At 35.5% G+C, this 15,112-nt stretch overlaps 2 protein-coding genes across 2 annotated transcripts; one reads left to right on the top strand and one right to left on the bottom strand.

Annotated features, from left to right (window-relative positions):
- Positions 1-1,392: 1,392 nt before the first annotated feature.
- On the top strand, positions 1,393-3,509 carry LOC140876279 (probable pectate lyase 10). The gene is made up of 5 exons (XM_073280197.1): positions 1,393-1,652; positions 1,866-2,493; positions 2,595-2,698; positions 2,823-2,961; positions 3,050-3,509. The coding sequence occupies exons 1-5, from the start codon at positions 1,537-1,539 to the stop codon at positions 3,272-3,274; spliced, it is 1,212 nt and encodes a 403-aa protein (XP_073136298.1). The 5' UTR covers positions 1,393-1,536; the 3' UTR covers positions 3,275-3,509.
- Positions 3,510-3,614: 105 nt separating this feature from the next.
- LOC140876280 (uncharacterized) lies at positions 3,615-6,109 on the bottom strand. Its single transcript, XM_073280198.1, has 4 exons — positions 5,802-6,109; positions 5,020-5,081; positions 4,824-4,928; positions 3,615-3,975 (listed from the first exon to the last, which is right to left on the bottom strand). The coding sequence occupies exons 1-4, from the start codon at positions 6,034-6,036 to the stop codon at positions 3,844-3,846; spliced, it is 534 nt and encodes a 177-aa protein (XP_073136299.1). The 5' UTR covers positions 6,037-6,109; the 3' UTR covers positions 3,615-3,843.
- Positions 6,110-15,112: the final 9,003 nt, after the last annotated feature.

The raw sequence follows: 15,112 nt of genomic DNA, 5'->3' as shown, positions 1-15,112 counted from the left end.
GTCAATTGATCTTCGTTGAAGATTGTCAGATACGAGTTATCTGAAGGTTTTCATAGATTTCAATTGTTTCATAATTTATGTTGTTAATCGTTCATCGATTAAAGGTGAAAATTCAAAATTCTATCTATATTTGTTTTTTCGCGAGATTATACGTGTCTTAAGATAGATCGAAAACATCAATTGGATCTTTTGTTTAATTGATCTGAGGGCACAAATTGGATTATTTTCGTGTTTGCTTTTCATTAATCATCCGGATTCATATCAGCCTTCAAAGCATGAAAGGATCCGACTAAAAAAATTCACCTATGACAGATTTGTATGCAAAAATGTGTGATGATCATCAGACACAATTTTATGAAATTGAGGATATGAAGATTGCTAGCAAGAGAGCATTATGCAAAAGTTGAGGAACAAATAGCAAAGAATTACGAAATAGAGATGAGGAACTAGGAAATGAAGGAGAGAAATCAAATAATGAAAGAGATGGAGCTGGAGAGAGAGAGCAAAAAAATCGAATCATGGAGAAATATATTAACGATCCAAATATGAATGACGTGCAACGTGAATATTTTACGAAGATTCAACAAGCAATTATTCGTAAAAGATTTGAGCAACAATTTATTTAGTTGTAGGTAATTTGTTTTAATTATTTGTAATTTTATAAATTTCTTAATTTCATGTATATCTTAATTTTCTGTAATATTTAAATTTTAGTTATGTGTAATTTTAATTTCTTTTAATTATGAGAATTTATTTTGTGTTTAAATAAAAATATATATTATGAAATAAAAAATTAATATTTCATTATCATCTCTACTACATCATCTCACCCTCAGAGAAACATGAGATGAAGTTATATATCAATGAAGAGTAACCAACTTCATCACACCATTAAAAATGAACATGCCCTTATTTTTAGTTAACATATATATATCAACTCATAAGTTATTTAAAATAAAATTAGAAAAAAACTTATTTAAAAAATATTAAAAAATCTCCATTTAATAAAATAGCTATTACACTTAAATCATGTATGTCTCCATGGCACGTTCGTGTCTTTTTTATTTTAAAAAAATTAAAAATAATTTAATCTCAAGTGTTTGGCATATCATCTTCTTTGACCTTGAATTCTAAGTATAATTTCACTGTTGTGGTTGACCCACGCATCAAGTTAATTTGACACGAGAATAAAAGAAGTAAGATTTTGACCCATTTCACAAAGTCATACGAGGTTTCTATTTATATGGTCAAATTCAACAAAGTTTAGTATATATTATATATAATATACACTAAGAAGTGGACACAGCCTAATTAACCTAACTTTTGAAAAGCACATGCTTCAAGTCCAAGTTGGGCAAAATACGGAGCAAACCCATTTTCCTGCCTTCTCCCACCCTAGCTTCTTATATAATGGCATCACACAAATCTCCTCATTCCATCAACTCAACTCAAACTTCATTCTATTTGCTCCAAACTCATACCTCAAATTTTAACCCCGGATATATATATAAGTTCTTCGAGAGCTAGCTAGCATCGATGGAGGCGTTTTCCAGAAATTCAACTATTTTTTCGTGTGTTATTGCTATGCTCATTGTCATCGCAACTGCGGTGAGACATAATCCACAGGCCAAGGCTCCTGCTGTCGTCGACGCGTAAGATTTCTTATATTAAACTCGATTTGAATTTTGAGAAACCATGTATAAGGTGTACACGTACATCTTGTAAATTAAAACATTTTTAGTTCCGTGCATGAACTCATCTGGATGTTCTCAAATGATTTTATGGATATATATGAGTTACTAATAAATTATAAATATATATGATTATACAGTAGTAATTAAATAATATTGGCATTATTAATGCAGAAGTAGTGAGATGAACAGCACTGAGAGCTGCGGAAGCAGCGGGAACCCAATAGACGACTGCTGGCGCTGCGACCCAAACTGGATGCGGCACCGGCGGCGGCTGGCGGACTGCGCCATCGGGTTCGGGCGGACGGCCATAGGCGGAAGAGACGGCAGATACTACGTAGTGAGCGACCCGAGCGACGAAGACCCCGTGAACCCCCGTCCAGGCACCCTACGCCACGCGGTGATCCAAGAGCAGCCGCTGTGGATCGTCTTCAAACGCGACATGGTGATCACCCTGAAGCAAGAGCTGATAATGAACAGCTTCAAGACCATCGACGGCCGCGGCGCCGACGTCCACATCGCCAACGGCGCTTGCATTACCATTCAGTACGTGACCAATATCATCATCCATGGACTGCACATTCACGACTGCAAGCGCACGGGGAACGCTATGGTTCGGAGCTCCCCTTCCCATTATGGTTGGAGAACCATGGCCGATGGCGATGGGATTTCCATTTTCGGAGGGAGCCATGTTTGGATCGATCATAACTGGCTTTCCAGCTGTTCCGATGGCTTGATTGATGCTATCATGGGTTCCACTGCCATTACCATTTCAAACAATTATTTCACTCATCATAATGAGGTACGCTTTGTTTCTTTAAGTTCATTTGAGAGAGATAGATATTCTCTAGCTAGCTCCCATCTAACATATATATATATATGTTGCATGCGTTGGAAAAACAGGTAATGTTACTGGGACACAACGATTCTTACACAGGAGACAAAGTCATGCAAGTTACTGTTGCCTATAATCATTTTGGGGAGGGACTAATCCAGAGAATGCCGAGGTACGTATACATCCCTTGAGGCCACTTTTAATTTCCCTTCTTTTTTGGCGAAATCATGAAACTCGCATTTTTTTTTTTACTAGCTACTCAATTAAGTGTATTTTCGCGTAATCGATTCCACCAGGTGCAGGCATGGACATTTCCATGTAGTAAACAATGACTACACATCTTGGGAGATGTATGCTATAGGTGGCAGTGCTAATCCCACAATCAACAGCCAAGGCAACCGGTTTCTTGCCTCAAACAACCCTTTTGCTAAAGAGGTTAGTTCAACACAATTTCGTCTAAATTTTTCATCGAAAGCTCTGAGTTGATCGAGTAGCTTACCGCTTAAAGTTTGTCTCCTTACAGATTACAAAGCGAGTGGTGAATCTAAGCAACAATAAATGGAGACACTGGAACTGGAAATCAGAGGGAGATATGATGCTAAACGGTGCCTATTTCGTGCCGTCGGGGCGTAGTGCACCTGCAAGCTACGCCAGAGCATCGAGCCTGGTGGCTAAACCGGCTTCGATGGTTGGGATCCTCACTGCTGATGCTGGTGTGCTTTATTGTCGCAAAGGCGTCCGGTGTTGAGTAGAAAGGATTCTAGGAAGTATAGTGAGTGTATAAAGGCAAAAGGCACAAAATATTTAGAGATTCTACATCCCTTCATTTCTTGTATTTCTTCAATTATCAACCTCTGCCTGTTTCTTGAAAACTTCCGGGATTTTCCGGACAGGATACAGAAGCGTTGTTTCATCTGTTATTTTACGATATCTCATTTCTTCCATACATTAATTCCAAGACTTTTCCTGTTCCTTTGATTCAATCTTGCCTTTGCTCTTAATTCAAGTACAAATATAGACAAGTTAGTGATACAAAAATTTTTGGTGTCTGGCTTCAAGATTTGATGTAATCCTCAATCTGTATTGTAGTTCAGCAAAAATATGCTAAAGTAATTTCAACTTCAGTTCTGATGTGATTACTCAAGATTGAATCTCTCTTTGTCTCCTAAAAAAGAAAACATTGCCTATCACGACCCATTGACTATGTTTGTTTGAATCTTGATGGTATAAGAACAGACAAAATTTACATTTGGATTCAAAATTGAATCTTGAAGTTAAAATTTACATTCCAATAACACAACCGGGGCAAGGTAAAATTTACTTGTACTTCTCCATGATTCTTCTAGCTTCTTCCAAACTAGTATCAACAGAAGTGGTTCCTCCACCCCCTCTCGGACCTTCATCCTTATTCAAGGCTATGAATATGAAATAGCTTAGTCCCATCATGGCCTGGTCATTAACCAAGAATCAGATAAAGATTTGAACATATAAAACCAAGAAGGAGGGTAGACGAGTAACAAGCACCAACAAAACAAGTCATAAAACAATGCGCTGGATGATTTATTAACTTTTTCAAATCTCATGAGGTCTTCGGTAACACAAGGTTGAGTAGATGACGCTAAAATGTATGAAATCTTTGGAAGCCAATCGGAATCATCTAAATCATTATTTGTCTAGCAAGTTAGCTGCAAATGGCACCCAAATATCTTTTAATCTTTTTTAATGCAGTTTTGCCACGAAACTGTTAGAATTCGCAAACCAAATTTAGTCTATTGCCCTACTGACACGGAAAAATGTCACTGACAGAGCGTGTTCACTCGCATAAACGATACTAGGTGTGTATTGCCAACATTAAGGTGTAAAAGGGCTCCTATATGCTCAAGCTTTTCGGAATAATTATGGTTTCAACATGACATTTGAGGAATGAGTCACAAAATCAACATCCTACAGATTTCATGAAGCAGGCCTTGGTGATATAACATGCTCGTGCACATTTGGATATTAATTTTAAGTACATACTTTCCCTGTCTATGATTCATATGTTAGGGGACAAGTTAAAGTGCAATACTAATGGTAGGCCACATCTTATTAGATTCATTTCTTCAGATATAGCCATATAGGGTACAATAACTATATTAAAGGTAAGTTCTCTAGTATATATTTCTCATGGAATTGAATGGTAAACAACATAATGACAAGCCAAAAATTGGATAAGTTGAAACTTCCAAATTCCAATTGAGTCAATGGTAGCACATGATTGAATTTCCTGAATCGTAATGGACAAAAAGAGAACATACCAAAACAAAGAATGCTGTAGAAAGGAATGATTTCAGTAAAAAGAGTGCCACAGCCGCCATAACTACAGTAACAGATATTCTTGCTATTGGTCTTGGAATAGATTCCTGAAAATGATTGAAGATAGAATACTTACTGCAACGACAAAAGTTCCATATCTACTATGAAGATCCACCATCATTATAAACTAGCACTTACAGGCACCATATTGGTTCCAGCTTCAATTCCATCCTTCCCAATTTTCAGTACAGTTTGAAAAACTATTTGACAACATAGAGAAATCAAGTTCAAGAACCTAATCAGATTACAAAATTAAGTTCAATTTTATACCATGTAGTCATGTAGAAGAAAAAAAACAAACCAATTCCAACAGGTCACAACTTAACACAGTTTTCATTAGTCTGTAGATTTCAACATCCAACTTATTTTCAGGACGTTAAGTATCCAACAGTTAACGGTTATTTTAAGGAATTATCCGATAGTTAGCAATTAGCTTAGCTAAGTCTGTAGATTTCAACCTCAATTTTCTTCGCTACAATGAATTTCAAGACATCAATACGCATGAATTTCATAGTTCAACTTTTATCAAGCCACAATTGACAAATCAAGATCTTTTTTCCTCAAAACAGTGTTCCCTATTCAGGTCATTCTTCCACCCGCCCTAACATTGCCAACCAAAATCTTTGAAAATGGCAGTCACATCTGGGAAAATTTCAGATTCAATCCACAAGAACCAACTATCATGTGCTTTTGGAATGGAATACAGATTCCTTCAAGCTCTACTAGAAAATCTCTCGACAAGAATCACGCCACATTCAGAAGCATGAAAATGTCAAAATACCCGCAACAAAAAGCAAACAATACTAACCAAGCACCAAACACAAACCATTTCATCATTAAGAAAGTATGCATTAACTAAAAAGTTAAAAATAAAACTTAAAACACATCGACTCAGCCAGGCCAAAAAAAAAAACTTGCACCTTTCAAGAAATTGGATTGTGCTGCATAAACCAGAGGCGAAGCACGAACTTTTGGATACTTGAGCCGCCTAACCCGAGTGGCCGAGGTTAAAATCTGCTCCTTTACCTTCAAAACCGAGTTTGACGAAAATAATTCAGATGGGCTGAGGACAAATGCCTGAGTTTTGACGCAACTTTTTGATGGGTGATGTAGTAGAGAAATGGGATTCTGAAATATAACTCCAAAATTCGCCATTTTCGTATATATTTCTTAATCTTTGTATTTTTTCTGCATTTTTATCCAAGAAATCTATGTGTGACGGGGTGAGATGAGGGATGAGATTTTGTTTATTATTTTTGAGATAATATTAAAAGCCTTTTGATATTCCATTAATTGGGCCTCTTTTATAAGAAAATTGGGCTTAGTTAAGTTGATATTACTTGGAGGTCCACTCATAATTGGGTAAAATGAATATATACCGTCAAAAATAATTTTTTGACAACAATATTTTTTTTACAAGAAAATTGTTATCTTTATTGATGAAGTTTGATTTCTTTAGTTACAATATTGACCAAGACAATGTAAAAAATCCCCAGGCATCCAATTTTAGATGCGGGGAAGAAATATCACATTTTGCTAGAGATTGAAATACTTTATTGACCATTTACCTAACATGACAAATTGATATAATATTTTATACTTCATTTGGACGTATACTTGTAAAACGTTTTTATAAAAGTGTTTATAAAATTTTTTTTATAAAATGTTTTAAAAGTTGTTTTAAGAATAAATATGTGTTTGACAATTATTTTATAAAAATGTTTTTTATAGTTAAAAATATGTTTGGATAACTATTTTAGAAAAATAGTTTTAAAGTTAAAAATAATTAAAAATATGTTTGGATAACTATTTTTATAAAAAAAATTTAATATTAATTTTTTTGTCATTGAAAAAAAAGAATTTTTTAATTTTTCTACTCACTTTTTTTATATGTGGTTGATTTTAATTTTATTATTTTTATTTAGTACACAATTAAATGTATAAAATTTAAAACAGACAAATTTTCATTTAAAATGAAAATAAATTGACTAATATTTCAGTAAAAATCACTGATCAATTTATCAAAACAATAGAAGCAAAATATTAACTTAGAATAATAATAATACTAATAATAATAATAATAATAATAATAATAATAATAAGTATAGTGATATGTTAAAGTAACTTCAACAGAACACTACATATAGAAATACTAAACATGCAAATCACAAGAATATAACTTGGAACGTTTCTGAACAGAGATAACCATAAAAATACAACCGGAGTCGTTCCTGAACAGAGATAACCACAAATCAAAAGCTAAAACTTCAACAAACTACACAACAGAATGCAAGAGACTCAAGTAAATAACAACTCCTGGCAAACAAATTCTTTTAACTGTCAACATATCGGGATGAAATGCTTTACATAGCTCGACATCAAAAATGACGGAAATCTCGTTTTTCATGCTTGATCTGAATTAATAAGTATAACGCCTCAAGCTCTTCTCTACGACGATGGAGGTTCTGTCATTATCATTGTCATTGCATCATATTTATTATGTGATTCTTTAAACCTGGAACAGATACAACAAGATCCAATCCAAAGTAGGAAGCATAGAAAAAAACAAATAGAATTGAAGGGTTTGGCATCATGATCAAATATTTCAAAAGCAATTAACTCTGATTTTGAACAACTACAGAACCTTGTTTCTTTGTTAAACTTGGATCCCAAGAACAGAATCCATATATGGCGTATATGAAGTCAGTGTAACTATATGAAGTACTAGGAAAACAGTACTATATCATCCGAGAAACACTGGCATGCTCAGAGTAACATAATAGTGTACCCTCATAAGTTCTGTCTATTAAGACATTCCCATAATTACTGGTCATTTACAAGCACAAAAAAAATATTGTGGTATGTCATCAAGGCCAACAAATTGATTCCTTGTGATACATTTGCATGTCATTTCTATTCCATTTCCACTCCAATGAGAGAGAATTACATTAAAAATATCCAAACATCATGAAACATGTATATTAATTATTTAGTACTCTACACACTAAAGCAAATAGGAGGCCGATGTTTCCTACTTTGATCTATCATTTGACGTACTCATAATAATCTTTGTTTTTCTCCTATCAATATCTCTAAAGGATAATCTTGCCGAGTTGTCCATGTATAGTTACACCTAATATCAAATAACTTTTAATGTTGGTTCTGGGATTAATTACTCAATCATCCCTAGAGTTTTCTTACTTTTCTAAAAATATACTAACACTTTATTTGTTCTCAATTACGTCCCTCTTTTAACAAAATGTTTCCCTAATATGTCCTCTAAACTAAAAAATCCCTATACTACCCTTATATTGAAAAATATTTAATATTTCCCAATGGCTCAACAAAATGGTATCAGAGCCTAGGTAAATCTTATTCAGACTTTATATTATTCATTTAATCATATTTTTCTTTGTTAAGAAAGAGATTTTCAACAAATCATGAATTCAAATGAAAGTTTGAATAAGAGAAATTTCATCTATATGAAATTCTATGAAAAAAATGAATCTATTTAAAATAGATTCTCCACCAAATATAAGGTCCCATGCGAAGAGCTCAGGTTTTTTTATAAGCACTGGAAGGATCAAGAAATATGATTTCTAACTCCAAATTTCTAGAGATTACAGCAGATTCTTCTAAGCTCTCCGGAGATCTTAGAGAAATCCAAAATACGGTACAATATTATATCAACCAGCTATATGAAATACCTCGACAAATTGAAGAAATCCTTAAAAAAAAAGAAGAAATTCTTGTAAATCTAAAGGATCTTCAAATAAAAATCCAGAATCTAGAACAAACATCGAGTTCTAGGAAACGAGAAAGGTTACCACTCTCGTTTGGTACCGAACCTTTGTTTACATCAGAAAGGTAAAACCAAAATGGTACAAAAACATTTAACTGATGAAGAGATGATTAATCTTATAAAAGCAGTATCAGAGAAAAATGCTATCTGATGACTACTTTGACTACTTTAGAAAGATTAAATCTTGAAGATCTACAAGACCTTGCCGATTCATTTGCAAATCTTAAGGTAGTAGATCTAAAGATGAATTCCCCTGAAGGTGAACAACCTACAGGGAATCCGCCAAGATACGTGGTTAAAACAAAAGAACCACGTAGTGAATTTCAGGTTGGAGAAAATTCACATCCAGCAGGAACAAGGACAAGAAGAAGTAAAATCCCACTTCATCATACTCCTTACGAAAAAACTGTTATAGATCCGATACATCCTTATGGCGTTTTGTTAAACCTTGATGTTCTGAACTTCAAAACAGAGAAGATCTCATAGATGATTTGACGTCAGCCATGAGAATTGCAGCAGGAACATTAGATCTCAATAAAAAAGGATTCATTAAACTTCTAGAAATGAGTCTAATAGGATCTATCAAGATAGCTTGGGAAATGACCATGCCACAAACCAAAGAATCACTCTTAGCAGGAGAATCCCTAAGCGAGATTGGAGGAAGAATGACTACCTTATTTAAAGCACAATTTATAGGGGTGAACTATTTCAATAATCAAGAGACAGAGAATAAGAGATCTGTATAGTCTCGAGTTACATGATATCTGTTTAGTTGATGAATACATTATGTTATTCATCAAATACAGATGGAGTTCAGGAGTCGAGGAAAATATATCTATCCAGCCGTTTTTCGCAAAAATGCCAAGCCCCTGGAGAGAAATGCTGATTAAAGAATACGTTCCAGGAAATCCAGATACATTGGCAAGACGAGCCTCTTTTCTGAAAGAAAAATTGGCAGAATGGTGCCACATGACAGCACTACAGAAGAACTACAAAAGGATAAGGATTATAGATAAACGTAGTCCTTTATGTTGTAGAGAAAATGATCTCCCAACAATCATTGGGAATAGGTCACAGGGATTTAAAAGAAAAAAAATTCAGAAATAATCCCTATAATAAACGAATGAGAGGTTCTTGGAAACCAAGAACAGCTTGGTCCAAGCAAAAGGCCGGATCGTACAGATCAGGAAAAAAAAGCGGACCTACAAGAAAATCCTCAGCAATTATTTCATTGCAAAACAGGGGAAGAATACCATCCAGATGAACTTTCAGAAGAACTCATACGAGAGCTAATGAAAGTTTTAGAGACAACAACTGCTGTACATGCGGAGCAAGGGGACATATTTCGACAAATTGTCCAGAAAATGAGAAGAAATGAGTCAAATTCTTTGAAGCAACACCAGATATAGATGATGCGGTCTTCTTTCAAGATCTTGTCCAAGTGTATCAGTTTGAGGATATACCCTCAGACAAAAGCATATAAGAGGAAGAAACACTATGTAGTCAAGAAGAATATGATGATGAATCAGAATCAAACTAAAAAAGAGGTGTTTCGACAAGAAACACATTAAAGTTTGGTTGGAGTTTTGAGTCAAAGTATTATATCTCATAATATGATCCAAATAATTATGAGAGAAAATCATACTCTACAAAAATTTCAAGGATTTTTGGATGGACAAGTGTAAAGAGTCTTAGGAAACCTGGGGCTAAGACAAGAAGGCACAATCTGATTTATAAGGTATCCAGAAGGAAAATGGCGAGCCCCATGGAATTAACTAGTAATCATATTGAGATGCAATTGATTCCTTTTGAAGAAATAAGAGAAGAATTGCAAAAGATGAAAGATGAAGTAGCTAGGAAGATGTCCTGGATTCATATTGGAGCAATCCAAATAATGATCAAAACTACTTTCAAAGAAGGAACAGATTCACTCATAGACATTGTAGTGTACGATAAAAGAATGAGGAATAATCAAGATGTTTTTCTGGGTACTATCTCAGGAAATCTATGTGCAGGAAAAATTGTAGGAGTTATTTATCCAAGAATAGCCTACAGTTTAGCTGACAGAGACTTTAGTCGAGCCTTGCCGTTGCATCAAAACTTCAAGAAAAAAAGATTAATGAAGGAAGGTAATATGCCATATTATATTACATATCAAATTTCATATGCTCTTTTCAATACTCATCATTCTGAATTATTTATTAGAAATGAGTTTATTGAAATTCAAGAGATTTTTGGAAAGGTTGCTCAAGCAATCTGAACATAGAATAACTTTAGAGAACACCTTCAACCGAAGGGTAATCAATTCAAGAAGTCTGGGAGCAGTTATTCTAGCTCCAGCGGATCGAAACAATTTGGTTTAGGACATAGTTCTGGATCTTCGGGAATGTTTTGCAACAATTGTGGAGGTCATCACCCCAGCGAGCACTGTCTTGGAATTTATGGTAGTTGCAATATCTGTCATCAGACCAGACACTACGTGAGGATATGCCCTCATCGTGATACCGTTGGTTCTCGATCAGGGCGTTCTTTTAGACCGATGGTTCAACAAGGGCGGCAAGCTTCTGTGGTTCATTCCTTTCAGCCGCCACAACAGAATTGACTAGGAGGTTATCCGAATACGAATCAACCTCAGATGCAACAGACTTTAGTCTTTGCTCTTAATGAGGATCCGCAGACTCGGGCTATACCCGGAGATGATATGTCAGGTAACCATTCGAATTTTGGTTTTATGCCTGTTGAATGATAGATATTGGTACTTTCCCTACCTTTTATTGAGGAATCTAGTTTGATATTTTTCTTTTGTTGAGCTTTTGGGTTACTTTAATAGCACTTCTTGATTTGGACGAGAATAAGATAGAAATGGGAAGTTGGTACTTAGGTTATCGGATTTTGAGTTATTATCCGTTGAACTGTTTAACCAAGTACAGGGCAATCGAGGAATATTTTCAGAAAGTTGCCGGATTCAGATCTGAATCGGTAGACGAGTAGAAATCCTTCGGTAAGAATTCTTGATTCGTAGATTCTATTGATTTTGTTTCTGTAGAATGACCGTTTATTATAGAAATGTGGGGAAGAATTCTTGATGTCTGCAGATGATGTCCTGAATTTTAACCCGATCTGGGTGATACACCAGTGGTTATAGAATTTGCAGACGATGTTATAGCAGGATGAGCTTCCAGTTTTGATTCCGATTCGTCAGATTGAATTCAGCTTGGATTTGAGATCAGAATATCATCTTCCTTAGATCTAACTCAGAACGAGGTTTGTCGCTTGAACTTTGTATTGCCGTGAATTTTGCAGACGCTCCTGTAGTGCATATGTATTTTAGGAGCCGAATCTTTCGGAGATACTTAGATGGATTTGTGACTATTCTTGTCAATGAAATTCTTATCCGTTCGAAGAGTCGTACTAATCTTTCAGATTCTTGAAAGTTGTTTGCAGAATTGCATGCCAAGCAGTGATATGCTTTTTATATCGACGTCTGAATTCTGTTTGGATCGAGTTGTCCTTCCTCGATCATATTATCTAGAGGTGGAAGTCTTGTGGTTCACCTCAAGACCAAAGCTGATATGAATCGATCTATATCAGCGTTCTTACATGAGATTAGAGGATGAATGAAATCTATCCCTGATTTTTGAGGGGATTCTTATTGTTTGTGAAGCCGATTCCTCAGCAAAATATGTTCTTCTGTCTGGACTTAATTTTATGAAACAAATTCTTATTGATTGAAGAAGAGATTGATCAGCGCTTCAGTATTCTTTATTCCTTTCTGTACTGATGATCTTGCAGTACGTTGAAATTCTTCTTATTGAGATTTGAGGTATTTTCTTGTCCTGGGGAGTCACTTGTTTTCTTGAGCATCGAGATAGCTGAAGACGCATGAGACTCAACGTCCATTTCTGGATATTGAGCTCGCAGCAATATTATTGACTGAAAGATCTGGTTTTTATCTTTTTCTTCTTATGCGGAGATTCCCGTAATCTTCCTGATTTTAGAAGCTATAGTATTGGTTTCTCCGTACAGACTGAGTATGAGAAAAAGAAGATGATTAGAGGTACTAAGGAAATTCCGATTGGAAATCCTTATAACCGGAGAGATAGTATGCAGCAGCGGATGCTCTAAGCCAAAATATATGTTTTTTTATTTTATCTACTATCGGCATTCTCCTTGATTGCTAAATACGGCACTTCCGGTTTAGAATTCGAAGCAGATAGAAGTTCTATTAGCATTTTTGCCTTCGAGCCAAATCAAAATTGATTGAGAAGATCAAGATCATTTAGAATTTTTTTTTTCAACTTTTCAGAGTTTGATTAAGAAAAGTTAGAACTGAACCAGCCAGAGATTCAGGTCAGTTTTGATACTCTATTTGAGATTGAGCATATTGTTGTGCCAGATGTCTCTGATTTAGAGACAACATATCTTGAGATTGCACATTGTAGTGTTTCAGTATTCTTTCAGATGATCGAAAGGTCTACGATGATCAGAGTCAGTTTTGTTAGAAGCAGTTAAAGAACGATGTTGAGGTACAAATTCCTATATTGTGAATTGTCTACGGTTGAAAGCAGAGAAACTACGACTCGATGGTCTGTAGTACAGTTTATTTTGGTTCAGAATGAGTTAGAGATCATGTTTCTGATGGATTCGTCAGGAAACTTCTTTGATTAGTTTGAGTTTGAGGTGCTATATGTTTAAGATTGACCTATTGGTGGAAGTTGCTTCTGTATTCCATACAGAATGATTCTCAGTCATGATCAGATGTTAGGTTTTCTGCCAGAAATTTTTGTCAGATTGTATGATGTTGTGGATTATACCGAAGCGAACATGATGATAATAGAAATTGCGGAATAAAATAATCAATAAGAACACCAAAGATTTACGTGGTTCATCCAATATAGGCTACGTCCACAGAGCTGCTGCAAATCTTTATTACCGAAGAAATATTACAAGTGTATACAAAACACTATATCTCTCCACACCCAAGCCTCGAGTATTACCGAGAAAATATTTCTCTAACTCACACAAGAAATCACCGAAAAAAGAACAACTCTTTTTTCTACTCTTTATTTTCTTCTCTACTGTCAATACAAAAAAGAAGAATGAGATACAATAACTGAAATAAGGAAGCTCTACTTATAGTAGATACTTCATTCTTCTTTCTTCAAACTTCCGATGTGGGATTCTTTAATGGGCCTCACCCTTAACAATTCTCCCACTTGAAGACTTGATTTCAATCATGGCTTCACACAGTCAATGCAGCAACTTATCCCTCCTTGCTTATACTTGCAATCCAACTGAAGTCGAACACAACTTTAGTTTGTCAGTGGTCACCGCCTTTGTGAACATATCAGCTAGATTTTTACTTCCAGGAATCTTCTCAAGCATCAAGATTCCATCTTCCAAAACTGATCGGATAAAATGGTACCGAACCTGTATATGCTTCGTCCTAGCATGATAAACAGGATTCTTTGCCAAATGAATAGCACTCTGACTGTCACAGTGTAATGTGCTATCCTCAAGCTTCTGACCCAACTCTTCAAAGAATGATCTCAACCAAATCATCTCTTTGCTCGCTTTCGTGACTGCAACGTACTCAGTTTCAGTAGTCGAAAGTGCAACAATCTTTTGCAACTTGGACATCCAACTTACTGCCGTACCACCCAATGTGAACACATATCCAGTAGTACTCTTTCTGCCATCTAGGTCACCACCCATTTCGGCATCGACATATCCTTGTAAGTCCTGATTAGGCCTCCTGAAGCATAGAGATAAACCAGCAGTACCTTTCAAATATCTGAGAATCCACTTCACTGCTTCCCAGTGTTGTTTTCCTGGATTGCTCATAAACCTGCTCACAACTCCCACTGCATGTGCTATGTCTGGTCTGGTGCACACCATTGCATACATGAGGCTTCCGATAGCAGAGACATAAGGAATCTTATTCATATAAGCATGCTCCGTCGATGGTGATTGGACTTTGGTTAGTTTGAAATGACTAGCCAAAGAAGTACTCACTGGTTTAGCTTCATCCATGTTGAATCTGCTAAGCACCTTTTTCTCGTACTCTGCCTAAGATAACTTCAAGACTCCGTTCACCCGATCTCTTGAGATCCTCATTCCAAGGATTTGCTTTGCAGCACCCAAATCCTTCATTGCAAATTCTTTTGATAATTCTCTCTTGAGTTTATCAATCTTTACCAGACACAATCCTGCTATCAACATGTCATCCACATATAGCAGTAGAATGATATAAAAACCATTAATCTTCTTCATATAACAACAGTGATCCGCCTGACACCTCAGGAAACCGTTGTTATTCATGAATCCATCAAACTTCTTGTACCACTGTCTTGGAGCTTGTTTGAGACCGTACAAGCTCTTCTGAAGTTTGCATACAATTTTCTCCTTCCCCCGTACTTCAAATCCTTG

This window comes from Henckelia pumila, chromosome 1, assembly GCF_033568475.1.
Source record: "Henckelia pumila isolate YLH828 chromosome 1, ASM3356847v2, whole genome shotgun sequence".
In the NCBI taxonomy this organism is placed as follows: domain Eukaryota; kingdom Viridiplantae; phylum Streptophyta; class Magnoliopsida; order Lamiales; family Gesneriaceae; genus Henckelia; species Henckelia pumila.
Note: the sequence above shows the minus strand (reverse complement) of the source record. Positions and strands in the feature narration are given on the sequence as shown.

Bases quoted from the DNA above. Each gene is read 5' to 3' on its own strand.
- LOC140876279 (XM_073280197.1), top strand. From the start codon at position 1,537: ATGGAGGCGTTTTCCAGAAATTCAACTATTTTTTCGTGTGTTATTGCT. The intron at 2,699-2,822 runs GTACGTATACAT...CGATTCCACCAG, and splicing joins CTAATCCAGAGAATGCCGAG to GTGCAGGCATGGACATTTCC. The intron at 2,962-3,049 runs GTTAGTTCAACA...GTCTCCTTACAG, and splicing joins ACAACCCTTTTGCTAAAGAG to ATTACAAAGCGAGTGGTGAA.
- LOC140876280 (XM_073280198.1), bottom strand. From the start codon at position 6,036: ATGGCGAATTTTGGAGTTATATTTCAGAATCCCATTTCTCTACTACAT. The intron at 4,929-5,019 runs GTAAGTGCTAGT...AATCATTTTCAG, and splicing joins CTGGAACCAATATGGTGCCT to GAATCTATTCCAAGACCAAT. The intron at 3,976-4,823 runs GTATGTTCTCTT...GTTAATGACCAG, and splicing joins CTACAGCATTCTTTGTTTTG to GCCATGATGGGACTAAGCTA.